General features: G+C 41.3%; 4 protein-coding genes across 9 annotated transcripts; 3 read left to right on the top strand and 1 right to left on the bottom strand.

The window, feature by feature from the left end:
- The first annotated feature begins 178 nt into the window (after positions 1 to 178).
- On the top strand, positions 179 to 7461 carry rnf11a (ring finger protein 11a). Of its 3 annotated transcripts, none has more exons than XM_033625417.2 (4): positions 179 to 634; positions 1967 to 2139; positions 4700 to 4902; positions 7115 to 7461. In XM_033625417.2, exons 1-3 carry the CDS (start codon positions 536 to 538, stop codon positions 4869 to 4871), a joined length of 444 nt encoding a protein of 147 aa, XP_033481308.1. In that variant the 5' UTR covers positions 179 to 535; the 3' UTR covers positions 4872 to 4902; positions 7115 to 7461. The 3 variants fall into 3 exon arrangements, with proteins under 3 accessions (XP_033481308.1, XP_033481307.1, XP_033481305.1); XM_033625416.2 differs by having other exon boundaries at positions 7080 to 7461; XM_033625414.2 differs by lacking the exon at positions 7115 to 7461 and having other exon boundaries at positions 4700 to 6458.
- A 920-nt stretch (positions 7462 to 8381) lies between these two features.
- hmox1b (heme oxygenase 1b) lies at positions 8382 to 10510 on the bottom strand. Its single transcript, XM_033623278.2, has 6 exons — positions 10357 to 10510; positions 10150 to 10206; positions 9683 to 9794; positions 9363 to 9578; positions 8991 to 9263; positions 8382 to 8850 (listed from the first exon to the last, which is right to left on the bottom strand). Exons 2-6 carry the CDS (start codon positions 10197 to 10199, stop codon positions 8662 to 8664), a joined length of 840 nt encoding a protein of 279 aa, XP_033479169.1. The 5' UTR covers positions 10200 to 10206; positions 10357 to 10510; the 3' UTR covers positions 8382 to 8661.
- A 1460-nt stretch (positions 10511 to 11970) lies between these two features.
- Positions 11971 to 16345, top strand: hmgxb4b (HMG box domain containing 4b). 4 transcript variants are annotated; one of them, XM_033623276.2, is made up of 8 exons: positions 11971 to 12106; positions 13266 to 13406; positions 13899 to 13947; positions 14032 to 14141; positions 14289 to 14345; positions 14417 to 14794; positions 15570 to 15692; positions 15805 to 16345. In XM_033623276.2, exons 2-8 carry the CDS (start codon positions 13266 to 13268, stop codon positions 15847 to 15849), a joined length of 903 nt encoding a protein of 300 aa, XP_033479167.2. In that variant the 5' UTR covers positions 11971 to 12106; the 3' UTR covers positions 15850 to 16345. The 4 variants fall into 4 exon arrangements, with proteins under 4 accessions (XP_033479167.2, XP_033479164.2, XP_033479168.2 ...); XM_033623273.2 differs by having other exon boundaries at positions 13266 to 13427; XM_033623274.2 differs by lacking the exon at positions 11971 to 12106 and adding an exon at positions 12147 to 12532 and having other exon boundaries at positions 13266 to 13427.
- A 1615-nt stretch (positions 16346 to 17960) lies between these two features.
- On the top strand, positions 17961 to 25229 carry LOC117254671 (GTPase IMAP family member 8). The gene is made up of 8 exons (XM_033623044.2): positions 17961 to 18251; positions 19152 to 19486; positions 19796 to 19906; positions 20509 to 20631; positions 21139 to 21511; positions 21620 to 21679; positions 21815 to 22236; positions 22414 to 25229. Exons 2-8 carry the CDS (start codon positions 19154 to 19156, stop codon positions 24004 to 24006), a joined length of 3015 nt encoding a protein of 1004 aa, XP_033478935.1. The 5' UTR covers positions 17961 to 18251; positions 19152 to 19153; the 3' UTR covers positions 24007 to 25229.
- Positions 25230 to 25269: the final 40 nt, after the last annotated feature.

Here is a 25269-nt window from a genome sequence, read left to right as displayed (position 1 = left end):
GTTGTATAAGTACTACGGATCAATAACACAACATTTATGTACCCGTAACCTCACAATCCCTCCATGGGTGTGGCGATGAGTACCAAATTATAGTATTTTAAAATCATATTTTCCATGTTAAAATTGCTCGCTTTTATTCTGAAAGTCATGCAATTGAGGGCGGAAGTGTAGTGTTTTACGACCTTCCTGATGACGGTATTCCGGTTTGTGTTTTTTCGTAAACACAAGAAGACAATACACAACCAGATACAAAAACACCTCGCCGTGACGGTTAGAATATATGTCACCAGTCGTCCTACCGGCCACCGTATAGCTCAGTGTGAGGAGTTTATCCTGTCAAGAGAGCGACGTCGCTTCTCCCGTCGACTTTCCGTCAAGCTCGTCAAGGAATGACAACAAACTATCAGCTAACCGCTAGCTAAGCTAATGCCAACTCGTTCACAAGTTAGCTAGGTAGCTTAGCTCCAATTGACGCTTAGCTAAGTGTCTGTCTCCCTCCGAGCCAAGTGGACTCGCTCATGGTGGTCCCAGTTCAATGGGGAACTGCCTGTTTTCACAAGGTGCGGATGACCTGTCGCTGCTGAACGAGTCCGAGGGGGGCAGTCTGCCCGGAGAGCCTCCGCCGCCCTACCAGGTGAGCTGCTGGGGCACAATTTCAGTATACCCCGGGGATCTAAGAGCATGTCATCCAAGCCAGTTTTGTATGCCCTTTAATAACGTCTACCAGTTTCTTATTATTGTACCTGTCAGCCAGTGGTGGAATGTAATGAAGTACATTTACTTAAGTACCGGGGTTCAAATTTGAGGCACTTTACTTTAGTATTTTTATATTATGAAACTTTATACTTCAGCTCCACTGTATCTCAGAGGAATGTAATGTGCGTTTTACTCCACATTTGTCTGACAGTTTAGTTACTTATTAGATTACATTTTTTCATACTTTTTCTGTCCAGTAAAAACCATGTATCACCAAATTTGGCGATTTTAAATGGTGATTTTGACTTTATCTTAGAAATTTAAGGGTGAAGTGTAAGTTGTCCAATAATGAAATAACAGAAGCCCTGGCTGATATTGTTCATTCAGGTTGGGACTTTATTTGGAAGTTGGAGTTCCTCTTGTCACAGGTGCACTTGTAGGTAGATCTGAGCAACAAAGTGTTTTTTTGTTTTGTTTTATTTGATTGATTGATTGATTGATTTTTTTTAATCAGAGCCTCAGTATCTATAATGCAATGTACAACATTTTATGTAACATATGTATGCAGAATCTGTAGGCAACAGGGCAAGAATTTGGTATGGGAAGCATTCTAGTTTCCATTTGTAGTCCCAGCAGGCTTTGGTTGTCTGCATGTAAGCAGTGATTGTGGAGAGCAAAGGAGGCAGAACATATTGGTCAAAATACAGGCTCAAGGCCTGTTTGATGTTGATTAAGCTTTTTATTAGCTTTTTACTAATTTCTCTGCATTCTAATGTAGATATCTGATTAGCTGATTTTGTGTCTGGCTCTGTCTCAAGTTGAGAAACGAACTGTGAACAATAAGTGGCACACAAAAGAGGAATTCTTGGCCCTGCTGGCTACACTATCTGGAATCCCCGAAATATTGGTTGCTGCCCCTAGAGGCTATTATGAGACTGTTAGCTGATGGGTTTCAAGGTTGATGACAACCAAAATCCCAGACAATGCCAAGACTTCAATAACAGTGCTTTTATGTCATCCATCTCTACTTGCAAAATGGCCATTCTCCTGGTGTTGACAGAAGCACAGGAGCATTTTAATGCTTGATGTCTCCCAAATGACTTATAAAACTGTCATGATTAGTACGACAAATATTAGTATCAGCCTCAGAAATCAGATATCTGTCAGGCTGTAATGCAGAGAGAGCACTGACATGTCTAAAATCTTCCTTCCAAAAAGACTAAATGATTTCATAAATGATGCAGGTTGTCTTCTGTACATTCTTTTCCAGGAGCGCACCCAGCCTGTGCCAGTGTACCATCCCACCCCAGGGGAGAGCCGTCTGGCTTACCAACTGACTGAAGAGGAGCAGGTCCGCATTGCTCAGCGAATCGGCCTCATCCATCACCTGCCCAAAGGCATCTTCGACCCGGGCTCAGATCCCTCTGACAAAAAAGTTAAAGAGTGAGTCTAAAATTTGATTTGATTTTTTTATGTTCCTCTGTTTTTGTTGTTGTTGCAGTTTTGATTGAACACAGTGGATTGGGTTGATTCTTGTATCATTCTTAAATTATACTTATTTTTTTTTATCACCTGCGAGTTCCCTTTTCAGTTTTTTTTATTTATGATTTGACACAAATTGTAGTTATACAGTTACAGATTAAGGGTACAGATTTTCACAACATTTGTGGAAGTTTTACCACATTCTGTGCTGTTCATTGTATCATAGGAGACAAGACTTTGTAAGACTTTCTTTATTGTCACTTGAAATGAAATTTAATTAATTATTTTTTTTTAAATTAAATGGAATTTTAATCAGAATAGAAGAAAGATCAGTAAACATGAATTGACATCAATTATTTTATGTTAGGCACAGTTTTTCTCAAATGCTCTTTGTAATATGAAACATAATGTTTTTGTCTCATGGCGAGGACAAGGGGTAGAACAGAACTTGAAATATGTGATGTGTGTTTGTTGTTGCTTGATGTTTTTTTTTAATCTGCATGTTATTATTTTGCGCTTGGAGTGAGTGATAATTGTTTCATAAAAACATTGTAAAATCCAACTCAAATCCTGAATTGAAATTCTTTCTAAATATGTATTTAATCCGCACTGCCTCTAACGTCTCATTGTCCACTCTGTGAGCGCAGGAGGGGGAGAGGATGGCGCGACTGCATGGAATATATTTATTTATTTAGCTAAATATTTCCAGCGCATTTATCATGTCTCGAAATACAGCCATTAAGCACAACCGTTACACTCATTTCATCAGCCCTACTTAGACATGTGCTGTTCATGACAAAACCGGCATGAAGAAACGTGTTCACCTATTACACTTTCATCTTTGAATTGTATTTCAAATTACATGTTGTATTTTGGGACCGGGATACCACTGGTTCATGCTGTAATTCAGGCCGGGTGTCTGATCAGACTAATTGCCATAAACATATAAATACTGCGGTGACCCTAGTGCGTAATTGCGCAAGATGGCACTGGCACATACTCCTTTTTGCCTCCACCTTTAGTGATTCTTTATGTCGCACATCAATGTCAAACATCCTCAAATTTAAAAGCAACACATTAACTACATGTTGGTAAAGGAGTAGAAATATTTGGTCTACCTTTAGATCAGACACTCCGTGCAGTCCCACAGACACAGCTGACAGCATCAGCAGCGTTGATGTGTTGCCACTTTTTTTCGCTTTCTTTTATTAGTGATCCTGCTGCTGTGGCCACCAAATAAAATCTTTCTTCAGTCCTCCACCTCCCGTTAAAGGGTCTCTAGCTCAGTCTCGGAGAAATTCCATTTTTTGGTTTGTTTCTCACCCGTCGCCATGACTCACACAACGAGAGAACACTCGCATGCCGGCTTATTTATATGCAGATCGCATTCATGAGGTGATTTGCCTGACCATTTATGGTTGAACTAGGGCATGTAGAGGGCGGAATATGAGGCGGATCTGGGTGCGCACAACTCCAGGAGGTCTGTGATTTATAAAGAGAACATTGCATGCGAGTTTGCGTGCACGTATATAAATCAGATTATTTTTGACGCACGCCATTTTCAGCTTTTGGGCGCACGTCAACTTTTAGTATGAATCCTAAGCACTCTTTTATAAATGAGACCCCAGGACATTGGTCAGTCGATAGGTATAGGTCCTGAACAAATTGGGTTTCGGGTATAGCCTAAGTGTCAGACTGAAGCTCCCAGAACCTTCAGTCTGACATGGCTTCCATTGAAGGCGATTTACAAAGGGGAGGGAATTTGATTTTTTCCCTAACCAATCAGTAGAGATCAACGACTCACCCAGAATCTGACGTCATTAGTATCCATGCCTCGGGGGTGCCGAAAACAAGCGAGCACTGCCCGTTTAAAATGTCTCCGTCGTCGTGCACGCCCAGCTGCATCGCCGTTAAATCCAGTTTAACAGCTTCCTTAATTTGGTCCTCCATTAACGCGAGTAGTGGTGAAATACCTCGATAGCATCGTTAATGTGGTCTGTAGGATCTGTGGCGGTCGCCATTGTTGCTATCCTCACCAGTTACCCACCAGCGTACAGCTTGACATCAGCGTGGCGCTGATTGGCTAATCGCTAGACCCCCGGTGTTCATTGGTCCGTCCATCGTTTGGACAAGATAAATCGCAAATTCATTGAAGTATGCCAGACCAGTAATGCAAGCCTACTCAGTTGAGTGGGCGGGGTCTATGGTCTGGAACCAGGCTATTTCGGGTATGAATCCCATAGTGACAGCTAGCTAGCAGACAGTGGATCCACTGCTCTGAGCATCTCAGCTGGAAACAAGACATCAGTGTTGTTGGTTTCACTGTCCTGATCTGTGTAGCGTTAATGTGAGAGGCATTCTGTAAATTATTTTTAAGAAATGTTACCATTTTCAAAGGCAACCTCAAAAAAAGCTCATGTCTTAGCATTTTTAAGACTTTGGAAAGATTGTCATGAGCTATTTTTACAAGCATTATCTTCATATTTAAAGATTATAAACCCACTGTTGTTCTCTCCACCAGGTGTGTGATCTGCATGATGGATTTTGAGTACGGTGATCCCATCCGGTTTTTGCCCTGCCTTCATATTTACCACGTCGATTGCATTGACCCCTGGCTGATGCGCTCCTTCACCTGCCCTTCCTGCATGGAGCCGGTAGACGCAGCCCTGCTGTCCTCTTACGAAACCAACTGAGCAGCCCCTCGACGGCCGCTTCTGCCTAAAAGTAACTGCACCTTTTTTAGCCAAAACTGTCCTAGCTGTTCCAACAGGTAGCCAAGGTGATGTGGCATTATGCAGATGTTTTGGAGAGTGTTTTAGGAAACAGATAGGTGTTGAAAACTGTGCCCACAGTACATTGTTTAAGTCTGTTAAGCACCTATTTCGGGCTTTGGAAACTCTTTGCCTTTTACAGTAGGACAACGTGCCAAATAAAACTAGATGAAGAATATGGAAAGCTGAACACGTAGCAAAAATATTACTGCAAAGTAATTTCACTTTTGTATGTCTATTTTAATTTGTGTTTTTATGGTAATTAGATGCATGTCACAAATGTAATTGACTCCCCCTTTCTAGACGTAATGTGCAATATGTTTGTATAAATGGAGAAAATGTAGGGAATTGTCTTGGGCAAGTGAAGTTACTGTGTTTTTGAAATGAACCAGTGGCCTTGAATGTCACTCAAACACAGGCCGCTCTACTTATATGCAATCATCAAAACAGAAAAATATGTTTTACTGAACAAAGTTAAGTTATGAGGTCCCATGACCACCCATGTCTACAGCGCCATGAGATAGAGTGGTGCCATTTTAGATAGAAGATATTTGAAGATTGAATCTATTTTATTTGACTACGGTCTTGTTGTCTGTACTGTAGTTTTTCCTTTAAAGCTGCTTTTACAAATATGAATCAGTCTTTTTGCCTTCCCACAGTATGGATCCCTTCCTTTGTTTTGCCTTGAGTGTGTGCTCTCTGTGTGTTCTTTTCATTGTTTACTGTCAGTGACATTTACAAACAAATTACGCTGTGCAATTCCCCTTAAAGCACCTTGGGATACCCCTCGTCTGGCACCCTGTAGCTTGTAGATTTCGTAGATGATTGTGTGTTTTGATATGTGTGTCTGTGTGTGTTTTTTGAGGAGATGGTGGGTAGAGATTGGCATGTTGAGGTAACATTGTGAATTAACCCTGTCAGTTGTAAACCCGTGTCATTTCTCCTGTTTTCGTTTGAAGCTGTTGAGTTTTGTTTTGTGTTGATGGCCTTCTCATAGGAAGTGATGCATTTTCAGAGCTCCGTGGTCTGGTGAAACAAATTTGCTTTATCTTTTGGTATTAGGCATGTACTCTCTGATACTGACTGCGTAGTAATGTATAGCACAAACAAGTAAAATGCTGAAGGAGGAGCTGCAGCAGTAAAAGGGAATGTATTTTGAATGTAAAGCATTATTTCAGCTTTTAAAGATTCGGACAGTTTATGTGACAGTAAGAGGACATTTCTGATTTACTCAGGCTGCTGTGCCTTTTAAGGTTGAGGTAAGCCAATTCCTGTGAAGTACAATCATTTCTGACATGACTTGTTTTTCTTTTAGTTGTCCTCTAGGGGGAAACAGATACCAGCACTCTACTGATTTGTGTCACTATAAATTAGACCAGAAATGAAGCCAGACATTTGCTCTGGCTGCTGTTAACAATCAGTTTGTGTTTTTAATTTATAATGTGTGCCACTGGTGCGCAGATTTTAGGAAAGTCATGAAACCACAATAAAAGTGGATACCAAATTTTACACAAGTGATGTGTTGTGTCTTAATTGTGCGTTAAAGGGACAGTTCGTCTCATAATCAAAAATACATATTGTGTCCTCTGTCCTGTAGTGCTGTTTGTCAATCGAGATTGTTTGTTTTTTCTTTGTTTTTCTTTATTTATTCTTTATTTTGTCAGACAGTGTGCTGTGTACTTCTGGGGACATTTCAGTCCCCACACGTAGCTGCAGAATGAGCTGCAGGCCACTGCTGTCTTGGACCCAGGGTGAATCTATGTGACGGCAGGTTCACATTGGACATGGAAGCACCCTGATTTCTTATTTATCGTGCAGCCGCCTGTTAGACGTTGCCTGGATGTTTACACCAGAAGCGCTTTTTTTCTGCACTGGTCAGCAAGCGATTCTGCTCTCTGCCCTGAAATCACATATAGAGCTCTGTCTCTGCTTGTTTGTGTGTGTATGTGAATGTATGTGGCCCTGCTTCTCTCTCTTGCACTCTGTTTAGACATAACTGACAAATATGTGGAAGCATGGGATGTGTATTCTATCATTTATCATAGTCAGATCATTTATACCATATTTTATAACACTTTATATAATTTACAATACATGTTCAGTGTGTTGTCTTGCTGGATTTGCTTGCAGAAAAAATAGACCAGATGCTGAAATTTTTGCTGCAGATCACGAACCGGCCTGGACCCTTGGCACCGCGCCGCACCATTGTGAACAGCCAAACTGGTTAAGATGGGTGCTGAAAGCAAGCAAGTCTCAGTCCACAGAAAATTGCTGCACTTCATGGCACTTCCACATGCAGTGTGAACCTGGATTGAGATGGAGGGAGCTGCCCTGAGAAAGAGAGGCTTTGCCTGGTCAGGCTTCGAGATGTTAGAAATGGTGAATTTACAGCTCAGAGCAAGTTAATATGATACAGTCTGTGGCTTCTGTTTGATATCTAGTGTCAGCAAATGTTGGAACAACATCTGAAGAAAAAAAATAAATAGTTGAGTATTTGTATTGAACAGCCAAATCCGATTTGTCTGACATCATTCTGAGTTGGGTACAGCTCTATTACCAAGTTTTGGAGATGTCTGCCCTCTCTCCAGTATAATGGAACTAGATGGCACTCGGCTTGTGGTGCTCAAAGTGCCAGATAAATACATTTGGAAAAACTTCACAGCAATGTCTCTTTCCACAAATCATGACCTGGTTACTCAAGACAATCCACAGACCCTGTTGTGAGCAGTTTCATGTAGGAACTACTTTCTTTCTAGTGAACCACACCTGCCAACTGTATCACTGCACAGGAGAAGGCGTGCATCTACTGCTACCTCAGCTAGCACCACTGAGCTAACGAACATTACAGCTCAGCCGAGGAGGACGCCATTAATGTTTCCATCTCGTCTGTCATGAGCACAGGCCACTTGAGTAAACGGGTCATGATTTTTTGGAAAGAGACATCGCTGTTGAGTTTTTCAAAAAAAAAATTTTTTTCCCCTTCCCTCAAATGCACTTTGAGCACCACAAGCTGAGTGCCATCTAGTTTGATCATATTAAAGAGAAGGCAAACATCTCTATGGGTGATATCCACAACACTTAGCGACTCGCACCAAAATAATCTAGACAATAAATAGCACTACAGGTAAGAGGAAAAATATGTACTTTTGATTTAGGGGGGACCTATACCGTGTTATAGAAGGTGTACCAGCAGTTGTGTTCAACAACTGCACAATCTTATGGAAGTTTGTTCAGTGTTTTACCAGGAACGATTATAAGACCAAGGGCCAAATGAACAGCAGGCTCATGGTGTGCTGCCAAAACATTAGTGCAAATGTCAACCAGCTGGACGTTGAACATCAGCAGTGTCTTTCCCATTACCAGAATATATGCATAAGCAGTACCAACTAAAGCACGGACTATACTTCACAAAGTTGCACGAGGAATAAGTACTTTACTTTCAACATAAGATTTTATTAAAAAGTAACATATTTACAGTATGAAAAGCTGATATATTGCACATTACTGGTTAACAGTGTTGAAATAGTAGACTTCAAAAATCATTACACTCAACTTCATGAAAACATTGTCAATGAGCTTCACAGATAAATTACAAAAATATACAGTATTTAGTTATTTACAGGGATTTAAAATCTTACGGGATTATAATCTGAATAGTTTTAGAGTGGCAGCAACAGATCAATACATAGTATTTCTTATATTAAGTTTATCTTTAAAAAGCAAAGGCTCCTACGCTGACTGTGGCCAGAACCACAAAAAGTCCTAGCACCATCCTGAGCAGTGGGACAGTTTTAAAGATGGCTTCGGGCATCTGGAGTGTCTTCACTGGTGTGGAGCGTGTCAAACAGGTCTGTGGCTGGTTTTCGGTGACACTCAGCAATGTCTGCAAATCGTCAAAGACCTGTAAAACAAATGCAAAAAGGTCAGTTAGCTGCTTCTGCTTTGATGAACAATTGCAAGAGCAAACATCAGTTTTGTAAGTTCATAGCAAAATTTCTGTTTGAAGGTTTCTTGCTCTGTCCAACTATCATTGCAACGTACCTGAATGTTAAACTCAAAGGCTCTGACAGCCTCCTCCAACACGCCGTTCCTCTCCTCCTCCGTCAACTCGATGCTGTTCATGCGGCTGCGATACAGCTGTTTGAACAGGTTGGGGCTGGACACACCAGGGAAGGCAAAGAAGGACAGACCCTCGCCGCTCTTCAGCCCCATGGACTTCTGAGCAATTCGACCCAGGATCTGCCCTCCAGACAGGTCACCTAGGTACCGTGTGTAAGCGTGGGCAACCAGAAATTCAGGGTTTTCTTTTCCAATCTAAAAAACAAAACAGAGATGAAGTGTTATTTCAGGGTCAAACAGAAGAGAAGCAATTGTGTTTGTGAGATATACTATAAAAGTTATGATGAAACATACTTGTCTGAGCCTGTGGCAGTATCTTTTAGTTGCTGCAGGGACAACAATCTTCTCTCTCCAGTCCTGGCCGTAGAAATATTCCAGGTCTTTTTCGATAGCCTTCAGTCTGGCCAGTTCAGCTGGGAAGTAAATGGGTGCGACACCAGGGTGGTCGGAATTCCTGTCCATCTCTTCCTCCAAGGCCTGGTAGATCTCATACAGTGAGCACAGGAGGAGCTGAGAAGGAAGAGGAGAGGTGGTGTCAGACAAAAAATTCATCCTACCATACCAAAAGGTAAGAATAAAAGTGATATCATCTGATAAGAGATTTAAAATGCTACCTTGTACTGCGGCAGGGAGACTCGTCCCCTCTGGAAGCTCAGCATCAGTTCTGTGTTTTCTGCTCTGACGTGACTATCCTTTGTCACCTTTTTGATTTGCTCTGACAGATCCCTGCAAAATAAAAATGGGTAACAGGTGAGAGAGGAAGGCATGGGATAAACATAAAGAACAAATATGGGACTCCAAAGTACAGAAGTTCTACATTGTGTGACTGCACCTATAGATTTTTGTCTACTGCGGGCAGCATGCAGCTGATAAACAGAAGCATGACCAGAAAGTCATCACAAACTGCACTAGAAACCTACTTATGGATGCTGCAGCACTAATGCAGATAAGATCAACTGAACGAAGTGTAAGTTCAATGTTTTTTAAGAAATGTACAGCTTGAACACAATCGTCTAGAAGCATGGAATATGATTGCAACAAGGATTAAGTGTTACACTAAATCACAGCAGCTCATTCTTACATGTCAGTCAGCTGCTCTGCTGTTGGCTGAGTCTTCTTCTCTGTCTCCATTGTAGCCCTGAAGAAAGTTCAGATGTCAGAAAAGTGCTTTTGCAGGCCACCTTGCAACATGATCACCAACATTACAGAGGGATTGAAGAGGTTTAAAACATCACAAAATATTCAAAGTATGACAAAAACATCAGTGTAGATCCAGTGTTTTACTCACCAGTTAGGAGGTGCTGTAGGTTTGGTAGTGTCCACAGTGATTCACTGTTTCTTCTCTTGATATACAGTACAGTTTGTGCTCTGTGTGCCCTCAGTCTTCTCCCTCTTATATATGATCCTCCTCTGTCTCCTCCCTCCAGCAGCTGAATGAAAACAGGAACTCAGTGTCACAAAACCACAGCTAAACATGATCTGGCAATTTCAGCAGAAAGCAGTAGGAGGGACTGGAGAGTTAACATGATGCAGCAGTTTTGAGAACCACTTGGAAAAGTTCTAGGGGAGGGACTATGGGACTTAGCATGAGTAAGGAAGTTTATGCAATGCCCTGGAAAACCAGAGGGAGGGAGGGCTGAGTGCTAAACATGACAGTGCAGCCGCAGAGTTCCAAAGTTGGATCAGGCGAGAGGAGGAGCCGACTCTAAACATGACTGTGTGAGTTTCTGATACCAGAGAGAGGAAGTGTTGACACTGTGACTAATGTTAGAGAACAATCACATGACTGTATCAAGACAATATGCCGGCAGTTATCAGTTCATCAGAAACATGACACTGTTTAAACACGTTACCAGATCTCTGACAGGTCTGTCAATGTTCACATGAAAAAATAAATGACTGTGGCATGCTATATGACTTACTTAGTCGTGACTTGTGTAATACAAAATACTAGCAACCTAATACAGCTGAAAGAACATACACAATGTGGCCAAAAGTATGTGGATGCCAAAATATTACATCCAGATGTGATTATTGGACATCTAGTCCTGAAAATTATTTGCTGCATCCACTCTTTTGGGTGGGCTTTCCACAGGATTTTGAATCTGGCTGTAGGGATTCACTCACATTAAATCATAACAGCATCAGTGTGGTGCTGGGTTATTATTACAAGGCCTGGCTCACAGTACATGTTCCCCAAAATTCATACCAAAGGTGCTGGACGGGGCTGAGATTAGAATGCTGTTCCAGTTCTTTTAAGTTTGTTCACATTAACCTCAAATTGTTTTCTCCCTTTGAACAGGTGCATCTCAAGAAACAGGAAAAGGAGTTGCTGCAGGCACAATGTTGGAATCAATCTTGACAATAGGGTCTAAGGATTGGAGAGGTCATGTTGCACAGATAGCGAAGCTCTTTGAGGCAAATTTATGATTTCTGGGCTAGAAGTCCAGCTGATAACAGACACCATCTCTTACAAATCATATGTAACAACTCACTGTACAGTGGGAAACATGCAACATGGTCAGAGATATAGTGTAGCAGTTGAGTCTACAGGGAATAGATTAAAAGTCTTTACTAATACTTATATATTGTGTTTTTGGAATTAATTTGACTAAAATAAACCACAAATAAACAGCCCCACATCAAAAGTACACAAAAGTATATAGACAGGGGTGTCTGCATACTTTTGGCCGTCAGGTGTAATTATGCCTATTAAGTAAAGACACGCATAATTGTTTTTATTTGATATTTATTGATAATATAATATTAATTATGTCTACTGAAGTCTTGCAACATTTCTATTATTTTTTTTAAACTATCCAAAACTCTTTTCAAGAGGATAATTTTATGTAAATAAATAAAAATAAATAAATAATGTCTCAGAGCTGCAGACGAACAGACTTGGACGAACGTGTCCCTGCTCGTCCAGCTGGCTGCAACATGACACACTAATCGGTCATCTATTAAATCAGTTTGCTTACTTGGCTCCGGTCTTAACATGAATCAGCAGAGAGACGGGGGAAGCACAAGCACTAAACGTGAGTCAGCAGCTTTTCCTCTACTCTGTTCAGGCTTCGGACGGATGTGAGTTTACCCGAGCCTGGCGGCGACAGACATGACATTAAGCCAAGTTGTTATTTGAGCTTGTTGGTTACATGTTAGCTTGCTTTTTAGTCGACGAAACCGGAAGTATCATATACAAAAGTCTTTCAAAATGAACGTTAAGCTTGTAGCCACGAAGTTACCGTTAAACTGTCGCTGTAAATCAGTCTATAAACCTCGACGACAGACTTTGAACTTGTTACATGGCAGCACGTAACTAGTCAGCAGTCAGAGCCTGTCCTCTGCCATATCTGTTTGTTTTCATTGCTGTCGATAAAAACTGGCTCAACCCGTTGTGAAATATATTTGGGCAGAAGCACATCCATTTTATTAATGAGCCAGCATTAAATCCCTGTCGCAAGGTAAGGTCAACCCTTACCCATGCCCACTCACCATTGCTTGTTTGGTACCACAGATAGCTTTGCATTAGCACTAGCTAGCTACAGCTGTCACACATTTTGAGCAGAGCATATGTAGTTATCCCACCTTTTTTGTCTGACATAAATCTTGACAAATTAAAACACCATCAGACATAGCATCTAAATAAAGCACATTTTATAATGAAATGGTCTTTATCTCACACTGTAACTGAATTATTGCTTAAATTACACTTTATTCTTCCCTTTAATCTCAACTGGAGCTCCTAACCTGCTTCTTTAGGGATCATCCCTGTGTTCCCAGGGTCCTAGTCTAGCCTTGTGTTAGGTTTTGAGCATGTGTCCCCTAATGTAAACCTACTTTGTAAGAGATTGGTAAGGGCTATCTTCACAGTTCAAATCGCAAAACAAACAAAAACAAAGAAAGATGGACATTTCAAATGCAGTTTGAATCATAAAAATCCTTTCAGCCAGTGTGGAGAGATATACAAGTCAAGAACGCTGTTCTGCCTGCAAATTTTAGGGCGCAGGTTTCAATGGTTTCATTTGACCACGGACAGAACATTGCTGATAAAACGAAACCCTGGAAAGGTCTCTTTTAATGTGCCAAATTAAGAGAATATTTAGCTCAGGAACCATAGATACACTCCATTTCAATCTTATTATAGCTTATATTGCTGCTGTTGAATGGCTGTCCCTCTCATCCTTGACTGTGCAGATGGATGGAGAAGCAGGCCCACTGAGTGGTGGCAGACAGAGGGAAAAGAAAGGATCCTACAAAGACTTATTAATGAACGTGGAGGAGCTGGCGGAACCAAATTCGGATTTTGAGGAATGTAGCACCAAGAGGCCTTTCAAGGTGGACTCGGGGGCTGTGCTGGTACTGTAGTCAGTGAGAAACGAAGTGTTTCAAATTATTTTTCATCTGCAGCAGATTAACAGTTGTGATTAGGGGTGTGACAAATAATGCATGTTCATATATTCTGATATAGTGACATAGATTACTGATACATTGGCATCACTGTTGTGTTATCTTCTGTTGCAATGTCACATGTATCCTCGATTGCAGATATTTGAACTCTGAACTGTTCTGCTTTGTGGCACTTTATAGTAGCCTTTTGCCAGTTTATGACTTTATGTGTAAATACAGTTTGGTACACACTCAAACTCATTTCTCAGCTTTTGTAATGCAATAAATAAATAAATAAATGAATACAATATATGACTGATTAAATGTTGATCCCTGAAATTAGGTGCAACTGTCATGTGAGATGTTCCACATTGTAAAAATGTTATTTTTGATTATCTTAATTATTTTAATTCCCCGTGCTTATTGTTTGCTTTCCTTCAGGAACCAGAAGGCTCAGTCAACAAGAAAATCCATATCTCAGTGGTAAATGGTGAGCAAATTTCAGCTAAAAACGCCATGATTAATCATATGATCTAAGTAGAGTGTTTATGCATAAACACATGACATATTGCAGGTAATGGTGGAGCTGAGCCTGAGCTATATGGAGAAGAGTCCTCTGGCTTCCTCCGTGATTATCCAGTCTGTGTGTCACGAGACAGATGGGATGCAAAAGAAGGGGAAGAGGTTAGAGAACAGAGGAGATTACATACATTTAAGTCTGTCAGGTTAAGTTTGTTGTGGGTGTTAAGACTATAAGAACTCATTTAAACTGCCTGTAATTTCATCCCCTCCATATTTACTCATGACTAATGCGTAAACTCTCTCCTCCAGGATATCAGAGACAAGTTGTTGCATTCATCTTGCACAGCAGAGGGCAGCATCAATCAGGTAATTACTATCCTGTATGCTCAAAGTTTTTTTTCTGCTCATCAGTTTTTTTACCATTTGATTTCCCCCAGGCAAGCTCCATGTCAGACTACTGGGTGTATTTAGATAACCAGCACAACAAGGCAGACTGTCCTGTGTCCAGGACTCTCACCCCTCCTGCCACTCCAGTTACCCACAGGCCTCGTCCGTTCTTACCTTTTTCAAGTTCAGTGACTGCCATTGCTTCTACAGTGACCTCTGTAGTTAATCCCATGATGTCTAGCCCCATGACTGACGCCTGTAGTCCCATCAGTTCTATGTGCAGTCCCACAAGTTCAGCCTGGGACACTCTCAGATCCACATCCAGGAGTCCTGGCTTCTCTGCCCGGGATCCTGTCAGTGCTGCGGCTCACCTACACCTGCTGGGGGAATCCTTGTCCCTGATTGGCCACCATCTTCAGGAGACAGATGTGGGTAGATTTAGTGTAGGAAAAAACAGAATATTCTCTTGAATACTGGTTTGGGATGCTTTCCTTTTGTATTGTTAGCATATTACATAGATAATAAAGGGGCTGTGCCTTCATAATTGGATGTCCGTAGCTTTTATCTTTCCTGTTATGATGAAACCTTACTGAAGTGTTGCTGCAATCCATAGTGGTACATGTTCCTCTTTTTTCCTGTTTACCTTTTAAACCGACAGATTAGGGATGATATGCCTGTCTGGCACAGTGGCTGAGAATAAATACAATAAATCCACAATAGTGAATACAGTCCACCTTTGAGGCATTCAGAGTTAACGAGACTAAATTACCACTGGCAAAATATTTTGTGGAGCAAACTGTGGCTGAGCATCCTTGAGCTGAAAAATGTACCAAAACATTAAACTCATTTTGATAAGTTAGGAGTCCCAAAAGGTACCTTTGTTTTCTTTTATGCGGATCAAGTGATCGGGAAAAAGCATTAACCTATGCCTAAGGAGGAAAATTGTGTTTTTGTTTTTAATTAAATATTTTGTACAGTACTAAAGAAGGTAAAGACATTAAAAGCAAAACTTGTGAGCTGTGAGATATTGCTGACGTAGAATTCAAGTTTAGAAACAAACATGTTTCTCTAGTTTTTGCTCCATAATTTTGCCCATTATCTGACTACAGGAACAGTGGAGTGTAGGTTTCATTTAGCCTCAAGAGAGCATAAAACTCTTGCTGCACCAAGGGTTGATAATTGCTTTTCTTTGTGACTCTACAGAAAATGATCAGTATGTCAAGTAGTCTGTCTCTGCTCTTGGACTCTCTGTTGTGCGCCCTGGCTCCTCTGATCTGCCTCTCAGCACAGATACCTGAGCTGAGGAGCTGCACTCAGCACACACTGGTGAGAGATGCAGCCACTTAACAGTGCCTACACTACTTTACATTCTGTTTAAATACACATACATGTACATGAGTGACAAAGAGGAATCCCCTGTTTCTATTATTTTTTAAAGGCCTCTGCTCTCGAAAACATTGCCTATGTGATGCCCGGGTTGTGAGTGATGATGAAGACCACACCAGCAGCACCTTCTGTTATGCTGAAAGACACTATAGGTCAGTTTACACTTGGAAAATAAGTTACAGTCTATTTTGTTAAAAAAGAATATTTGTTTGCACTATAAAAATATATTTGTTTTATCACAAATATACCAATTTACTGTAATATGTTATTTTCTTTCATTGATTGTTTGATTTAAAGATGTGTAAAGACTGTATTATGTAACTTTTTTTGACCAGGTACCTCTTGACTTTGTCACTGGACACATTAAAAGTGTCAATTTCTGTTCTTCTGCTTTACAGTGGAGTTGATCAGGCATTACATAGATTTATTACATAGTCTCCTACATGTTCTTACATTTGTACTCAAATATAAAAGTTGAAGAATCTACAAATTTGCAGAAGTTCATCTTAAAGAATAAAACTGAATCGATAATACAATGAACAATGATAAATGTGATTGCATATGACTAGGTATCACAGAAGCCTCAAATCTAAATTAGGTCATGATTTATAGGATATGTACATCCAAACCTGCAATACTGCAACAAGATTAGTTCAGGCTAAATGGACTGATGAGTCAAAACCTTAAAACCACCAACAGGTAAAGTTAATGACTTTGGTTATCCTGTTACAGTTAGGGCTGCAACGATTAGTCGACTAAACGATGACTAATTGACTATTAAAATAATCGGTGACTATTTTAGTAGTCGACTAATTGGTTTGAGTCATTTTTCAGAGAAAAGTACTTTAAAAGTACCCAAAAAATACTCTTACTGCAGCTTTTTACGTTCAGATATTGGCAGCTTTACACACACTCCCGTGACAGTGAACTAAAACCCTTTGGCATGAGTGCGAAACAAGACATTAGATGACATGATTTTGGGGTTTGGGACAGACAGACTGACATTTTTCAACACTTTAACACATTTTTCGATAAAATAATTAGTTGACTAATCCAAGAAATAATCGACAGATTAGTCGACAATGAAAATAATCGTTAGTTACAGTCCTAGTTACAATGCAGTGTTCCGCTGGGAAACCTTTCATCCTGGCAGTCATGTGGATGCCACCTGTCATTCTCCTTCCATGCAAACACCATTGCAGACCAAGTACAACCCCCAGTGTCTTGGTGCCAGACACCACAGGACAACCACAGAGGTCCTGTGTCCATGCCTTTACAGGTCAGAGGCAAGTCCAATCTCGAAAGGTCCCACCATGGATCAGACTTGGATCTGGGGTACCGGCACATCTCTAAAATGCTCAGTCGCATTGGGATCTGGTGAATTTGGAGGCCAGTTTGACACATTGAGTTCTTTGCTACCTTCTTTGGGCCATTCCTGACCAGTTTTTGCGAAGTGGCATGGTGCCTTGTCCTGCTGGGGGGGTGGGGGGGGGGGCACTGTCATCAGAGAGTACTATTGCCATGAGGAGGTGTCCTTGGTCTTCAGTAGTGTTTGGGTGGGTGGTGCATGCCAAGTGGCATCCTCATGAATGCCAGGGAACAAGTTTTCCCTGCAGAACATTGCACCGTAATGAGATCATGCAATTCATTTCTCCAGTCAGTGGTTTAAATGTTGTGGCTGATTGGTGTATATAGTTAGAGAGCAATTTTAATTTTAGTTTTAGAAATCATTTGACCACAGGTTAGCAATTAAGTAATTACCTGTGAAATGTTATTGTAAGAAAATTTCATAATGAGGTCAATCGTCTGTCTCTAATTGAAGTAATAATTCAACACCTGTGATCTTATTTATCTTTTTTTGTAGATAATAAAAATGTACAGTCCCCATAGAAGTGACTCTTGAGGCTTCAATGTCTTCATAAGCTATGTAGGATGAGACTGTTGAGACTGGTTAATGCCCATCTGTATGACGTACAATAAAACCAAAGTCAAGTTCCTTGTTGAATAACTGACCTTACACCTTCAACTTGTCATGTCTTTTGGTTACATGCCCTCTGTCCTGACAACCGCAGCATTGCAAAAATATTTACATGCATAGTTTACCAGTTATTAATCTTAGTGACTCTAAACCTTAATAGACAGCTTATTTGAAACCGTCCCTTAGTTTGAGACCTGATGGGTGTGGTAGATAAAACCAAGTTAGAATGATTCACATGTGCCCTGGGATATACCTCCTCCGCCCCATCTCGGAATGCTTAGCAGCCTGTAGACAAAGAAACCTGTTGTGCACGGAGAAAATATACTTGTGAGTGTGTTCATGTGTGCATGCATTCAAAATTGGGAGTGGTGAGACAGGTACCTCCCTGAGACTGCAGATCCTACCTGCGTAGGCAGATTTCACTTGTCGACTAGGAGTCGACATGTACTGAAGTTGTCTGCAGGAGAGACATATCTCAGTGACTACGGAACAAACAGAGAAGACGATACATGATCGATTGAGTAAGTATGTTTATTATTGTTTGATTAATATATCTGTTTACTAAACTAGGTACTAATCATCTAAATATAAAAGTGGAAGTTTACCTGAAGCAGCAAGTTGTAGATTATTAGTGATCATAGCAATGGTTGTCAGTGTTATGTGCGCTTTGAATAGACAAAACAACCAGTGTCCGTCTGGTAATACTCTTTACTTTTAGTGTTAGTTAAAGGCCAAGTTTGAATTTCACTCTCACTGTTGTTTGTTGTCATAGTGAACTTGATATGCTATATGTTTGGTCCTTGTGTTGGTGTTCAATGTAGGTGGATGTGTTTTGTGCATGTTTGCATATCGGTCCACAAATACAAGTCCAGCCAGAATGTAGTTGGACAGGACTGGCAAGGTGTGGCATATCATGCACACTAAGTAAAAAGGGATGCGGTTAGTAAAGGAAGAAAGGTTTCAGTGAAATGAAAGCTTCATGTGAGAGCATAGCTGTTATCAATTATCGTAGTTCTTGTTAAGTCATGCACAAGAGGTGAGAGGATGGAGGAAATAAATAGGAAAGAAATGTGACGTTCAAAGGAAATTAAATAAGAAAATGGTGTTCTTTTAACTGTTGCACACAAACATTCAGAATCCTTCACATATCACAGATGAAACACATAAAAGGCATCACAACTTTCACATTTGCTTATATAAGAGTTGTGATGTCAGATAAGATAATTAGACTCCTACCCAATCTGTTTAGTTCTCTTTTTGTAGTGTCATTTGCATGTGGGTTCATCTTCTAAAAGTCAACATGTATGAACACACCTTTGCTTTTGGTTGGTTGGTGTAGCTTCCTACCAAATAAATCTTTGGTACTGAATTACATCCAGATAACACACTTGACCTCTTTCTCTTCCTTTCTCTTTTTACAGCTATGAGTGAGCAGTTGAGAGGGAGCTCCTATGGGTCCTCGCCCCAAGAGCTGAGACTTATTCTTTTGGGAAACATTGGATGTGGCAAGACCTCTTCGGCGGACACTATCCTTGGCCAGCTGTCACCCATCTCTCCCACTGCCTCCAGGAGCTGCCAGCTGCGACAGGGCATCTCTGAGGGCAGGGGTTTGACTGTGGTGGAGGCGCCGAGATGGTACTGGACCGGCGGGAAGATGGAGGAAAGTGTCAGGGAGGAGACGGAGCGAGCGATGACGCTGGTTGCACCAGGCCCACATGCTATTTTGCTGCTGGTTCCTGTTGGCCAATTCACAGAGGTTGGTTGGTGGTTGTTTGTCCTTCCACCTGTGTTTTTGCTTTTGGCATTATTTCTCACTGATGCAGTCATCAATAACATTGTTTGGGTATTTCTAAAAGCCAAAGACATGCTTTTAGTTTACATTTTATTTACACTTGTGTTTCATAATACATACAACTTTAATTCGTATTTGCTTTACACAGAACATTCATTAGTACACAAGGTGCAATTTTTTTTTGCAATGTTTTTGTAATGATGAACAGTTGTCAATGAAAGTCCAAATATAATGATTTTTTTCTATTTTTCCTTCCTTGGTTTTCTTTCCCAGATGGAATGTCGTGTGCCTGCAGAGCTGGAGGAGGCATTTGGGGAGGAGGTGCTGGATCACACCCTCGTCCTGCTGACCTGTGGGGACTACTTGATGGGAAGAACACTGGAGGTATTAGAGTACACTAAATAAAATTTCAAGTCTTCTTAATTTTAGCACCGTATACAGGGTTCAATGCTACTTTAAAAGGTTGCCAGGCTGGCAACTAGGCATCAGCTTTTGGTTGCCGAAACTGAATATATGGCTTTTTGTAGTCACTTTATATTTTGAGTAATTAAGATCCTATGCAGTCATATTTATTAATGAAAGTGTGACATGAAAGAATGTCTGTAATGACCAGTCTAAGGAAGGTTATTTTTGTTAAAAATGTTTTAAACTGGGCAATAAAGCTGAAAAATGCATTCTTGCACGATAAAAAGATGCAAAGCAACAGAATGAATGTTCCATTCTACACATAAACTTTTTACGGAGAATAATTTAACAGATGTAAACCCTTTTTATCACCAACATTTTAATTAGTAACTGTAATGTAATTACATTTTTTCTCAGTAACTATAATAATTTTAATAATTATATTAACATTTATTATGCAATTTAATTACATTTGACTAGTTATTCCCCAGCACTAGTATTGACAGGATTATCAACTAATCAGCTGCTGTTTATGGAGGGAGAGAGGCAACCTATTGCAAATCTAAGTTGTTTTTCTGCAGGAATACCTGCAGAAAGAACACCCAGGCCTGAGGCAGATGATTGAGAGCTGTGGGGGAAGGTGCCATGTCTTCAATAATCGTCAGCGTCAGGACAGGGAGCAAGTCCGGGAGCTGCTGGATAAGGTGAGATGTCGACATAGAGAACAATTAACAACTGCATGAAGAGTTCATACACAAATTTTTGCAGTGTGTACTGTTAACAGCTTCTCTGTTTTCATATTGATTATGTTGGTTATCTCACAATATAGTCAATTTGGGTCAGTTTGGGCGTATGCTTTAAGATCTCTTGAAATGAGGTACCGTGCATTTTGTGATTTTTGTCAAGCACTTTTTTAGAATCTTCAGAAAGTGAAATGTTATTGCATACTGCACATGGTAGAGCTCTTTGTTTTGATTTGTCTGAGAATGTCACTGAGCGTGCATGTTTTTCCCAGCAACGCCCTGTTTCATACTCACACACCCAGCTATAGTCGGGACAGGTACATTGTGACCTTGACTGACATGGGAATTGATTTCACAGTTTTTTTTCCACAGAGTTTAATTGCAGGAATTCTAAAATACAACACTGTAATTCTAAATGTGAGTATGGGGGATATTGTATAAAATATTGTTCATGTATTTATGTAACAGGTGGACAACATGGTGAAGAGAAGTGGGGTATACTATATGAGAACAGCCCAGGAGAGAGAGCTGGAGAAACGAGTGAAAGAGAGAAAGCGGGAACTTATGGAAACATACAGAGCTCAGAGAAGAGAGCCCGTCGCTTCAACGCACATCTTAAACACAGAAACACGAAGGAGTGTGGATCGTGTGGATAGAGGAGAGGAGTACAGCACCATCTTGGAGAGGAGGAGAGAAGAGAGGCATGAAACAGAGGAAAGTGTGGGTGTGAGGCAAAGATCTAACGGGCTTCATTCAACTCCAGCACCAGAGCAACAGTCCTATTCAGAGCCGCATGATGACAGACAGTTCAAGAGGACTCCCAGCTTCAAATTAAATGCAGGTAAATGTATGCATTTTTGTACCCAATATTCAACATCACAATGCCATGTAAAAAAGAACAAATGTGGGCACAAAACAGGACTCAAATTTACTGTTTTTTCCTCTGTAGATGGAGCTATACTCTCACAAATGTCTGAGGGTAAATCAACTCCCAAAGTGGTCACTACTTGTGAGTTACAGGACCTCACTGTCTCATCTCATGTTATGTCACTTCAAAGTGCACTCCTGTGATGACAAATGTTTTAAAAAATTCATTGTCTCTTAACTTTACATATTAAACTCCAAATTTCCTCTGATTTTTCAGTACACCACAGAATGAACAGCTTTGAAGAGAGATCCCCTGAGGCATCTCCGACCTCCTCTCCTTATTCGCCTGTCTTTACCTCTTCCCCCTCCTCGCCAACCTTTACCTCTTCTCCCACCTCATTCCCCAGATCCTCCTCTCCAACCTCATTCCCCAGATCCTCTTCTCCCACCTCATTCCCCAGATCCTCCTCTCCTACCTCATTCCCCAGATCCTCCTCTCCAACCTCATTCCCCTCGTCCTCCTCATCTTCTTCATCCTCTCCGGAGCTGCGCCTGGTGCTGTTTGGGCGATCTGGATCAGGGAAGAGTACAGCTGGCAACAGCATACTGGGGCGGGAGGTGTTTGAGTCATGCCCAGACAGCCTCACAGCAGTCACTCAGGAGTGTGAGAAAAAGAAATCCATGGTTGAGGGAAGACAGGTATGATATTGTGTTGTTTGCTTTCACGTTTTCATTTTACTTTCACTCATCTCATACCTGTGCTCTAAAATGTAATCTCTCTCTTCTTGTTGTGTCATAAAAATTCAGTTGTGCACTGCTGATTTCCCATGAATCAACTCCTTATATTGCTGCATGTGTCTCCTCCCTCACCTGCAGGTGGCAGTAGTGGACACCCCAGACTGGTACAATTCAGAGCGAGCTCCAGATGAGGTGCGAGCTCAGATCTCCTCCTGTGTTGCTTTGTCCAGCCCCGGCCCTCATGCCTTCCTCATGTGCGTCCCCTTAGACCAGCCTGCAAAGACCGAACTGAAGGCTCTTGAGGCCCTTGAGAATGTTTTTGGCCCCGAGGCGGTCCAGAGACACACTATTCTCCTCTTTACTTACGCAGATAAACTGAGGGAGAGTGGGAAGGCAGGCAGTGACAGCGTGGAGGCATACATTGCTGGTCAGCGGAGGGATTTGTTAAAGCTCGTGGAGAAATGCGGGGACAGGTTTCATGTGATGGAGACAGGAGGAGGTTGGAGGGAGAGGAGGAACGTGGCAGAGCTGCTAGAGAAGGTGGAGCAGACAGTGAAGGAAAGTGGAGGACAGTGTTATTCTCATCCTGCTTTTCAAGAGGCAGAGACCAGACTGAGGCAGAGACAGGTGCAGCTAGCAAGGGAGAGAAGGGGAGAAATAGTGGAGCAAGACAGACTGGCAGACGATAAACAGCTCAGCTCTGAAAGGCGGGTTCTCTATCCATATATGCAGACTGTGGCTGAGGCAGAGGAGGAAGTGTTAGAGGATGAGATTGAGAAAACAAGGGATGAGGCAGAGATGAGTGTAAAAACAATGAATAATGAGAGCCTTCCTCCTATTACACGTTCCACCATGTCCCCTTCACTTCTTCGTTCCATTATGGAGAAAATGGAGTCCAGTGCAAAGATGTTACCCAAACTTTTGGCAGATAGCTCTGTGTGGGTTGGTGAGGGAGCAAAGAAGGTGAAAGATAGTCCGGTGTGGGGGACAGTCGGCACTACAGCAAAAAATGTCCAGAAGATTGTGGCTGATAGTCCTGTGTGGGGGAAGGTGGGAGCTGGTGCTGGACATGTGTCCAAACTAGTAGGAGATAGAGTTCCCAAGTCAGTGGTGGATGGTTCTGCATGGGTGGGATCTGGAGCAAAGGCAGCAGCAGCTAGTCCAGTTTGGGGAAAAGTTGGTTCAGGGGCCAAATCAGGGGCCAAAATAGTGGCGGAAAACTCCATGCGTGTCGGATCTGGGATTGGAGCCGGGGCAAAGAATTTGGCGCAGAGTCCTGTGTGGGGAAAAGTAGGATCTGGGGCCAAAACTGGAGCTAAAATGATGGCTGACGGCTCTGTGCGACTTGGAGCTGGAATTGGTGCTGGTGCAAAGAAGGTGGCGCAGAGTCCAGTGTGGGGGCAGATTGGCTCTGGGGCAAAATCAGGGGCCAAAATGGTGGCTGAGAGCCCAATGTGGGAGAAAATTGGGAATACTGCTAAACAGGTGCCCAAGGTAGTCATAGGGGGCGCAGTGCTGGGTCTGGTGCTTGGTGTGCTTTTGGGGGGGGTGATTGGCGGAGCTATCGGGGCAGCTGCTGGATCTGCGGTAACTGAGGTGGGCAGACGAAAATTCAGCAACAAAAACACTTTAGAAAAGACGGATGAAGCTGCAAAAAATGTGGCAAGAACAGTGAATGATAGCATTGACTCTCTGGTAAAGCAAGGAGAGAAAGTATTGAAAACTGAATGAACAGCTGAATTGTTCATGTATATAAAATGTAAAACACATGTAAAAACATTAAGTTGAATTAGTACCATCAAAGTGCATAATTCCAAAACAGTGACACATATATTTGTTTATTTTGACAGATTGATGATGTGTGAAACATACACTTTTCTATTAATCTTTCTTTCTGTACTAATAGACTGCATGTTACAGGACTCATTTCAGAATACTTGTGTCAAAATGTATTAACTATTATATAAACAGATGCCTTAAGACAAATCCAAACTGTAATTTTTTTCCATTATTTTTTTAAAGGTCCAATGTGTTGGATGTCTGAATATATAGGCAATAATGGAATGTAAAATGTTTTTGGCGTATAGTCATCGGAAAATAAGAATCGTGTTTTTGTTACCTTAGAATGAGCCGTTCGTTCATGGAGTCTGCCTTGTTGCACCACCATGTTCTGCAGCAGCCCAGATCAAACACTGGCGCGTTTTTGTGTTGGCCACCGTAGTTGGCAGCCTCTCAGCGACGAGCAGTGTTGAGAAAAATCCAGATTCTATAATGTGAAACTGCTTTATTTAGTGTTTTGCCAATTTAAAATGCTGGGTCTGTTTATTTTGAAATGGAGGAGACCTCTGCAGACAATCGGCTCCTGCTAAAGACCTCCTGAACGCCTTGATCAGAAATAAGGTGTACACACATTAGCAGGGGCTGGGCAAGCAGCCCATCTCTGACATGCCTAGACACTGATTTGTAACGTAAAACTTCATTCATACTTCATTCAACTTTTTTTTTAACTGTTATTAATCATCTGGTCTCTATGCTTTGGAGAGGAAGAGACTTCTGCTGATAATTCGGCTCCTGGTGAAAACCTCCTGATGCCACTGAACTCCCCTAAATCGTACACATTGGACCTTTAGGTTTCCTTCCAGCAGCTTATAAATAAAGTTGGGTGTGACGTTTTTTCAAAGGGTGAATGTCACTCACACTAAATGGTATGTTCTAGATATGATTTTGACAAAATGAACTTGGCTAAACTTGGCTAAATTGATTTTGTTTGTGCAAGTGACAAACACTTAGGTGCTTGTCCTATATACTGTTTGCAAGATGTCATTCTGTAAGAAAATAGAAAATATTTTGAACCTATGATTTATTATAATTTCCTTTTCATTTCTTAATGTCTGAATACTGTGCTACGAGTGCTAGTAGTGCCTAATAAAAAAAAGAACATTCATTACAAAATTGTCTTGGTCTGTTTTGATTGTTGCAATGCAAATATGAACA

Source organism: Epinephelus lanceolatus, chromosome 3 (assembly GCF_041903045.1).
Source record: "Epinephelus lanceolatus isolate andai-2023 chromosome 3, ASM4190304v1, whole genome shotgun sequence".
In the NCBI taxonomy this organism is placed as follows: Eukaryota; Metazoa; Chordata; class Actinopteri; order Perciformes; family Serranidae; genus Epinephelus; species Epinephelus lanceolatus.
This window is presented reverse-complemented; position numbering and strand designations above follow the sequence as displayed.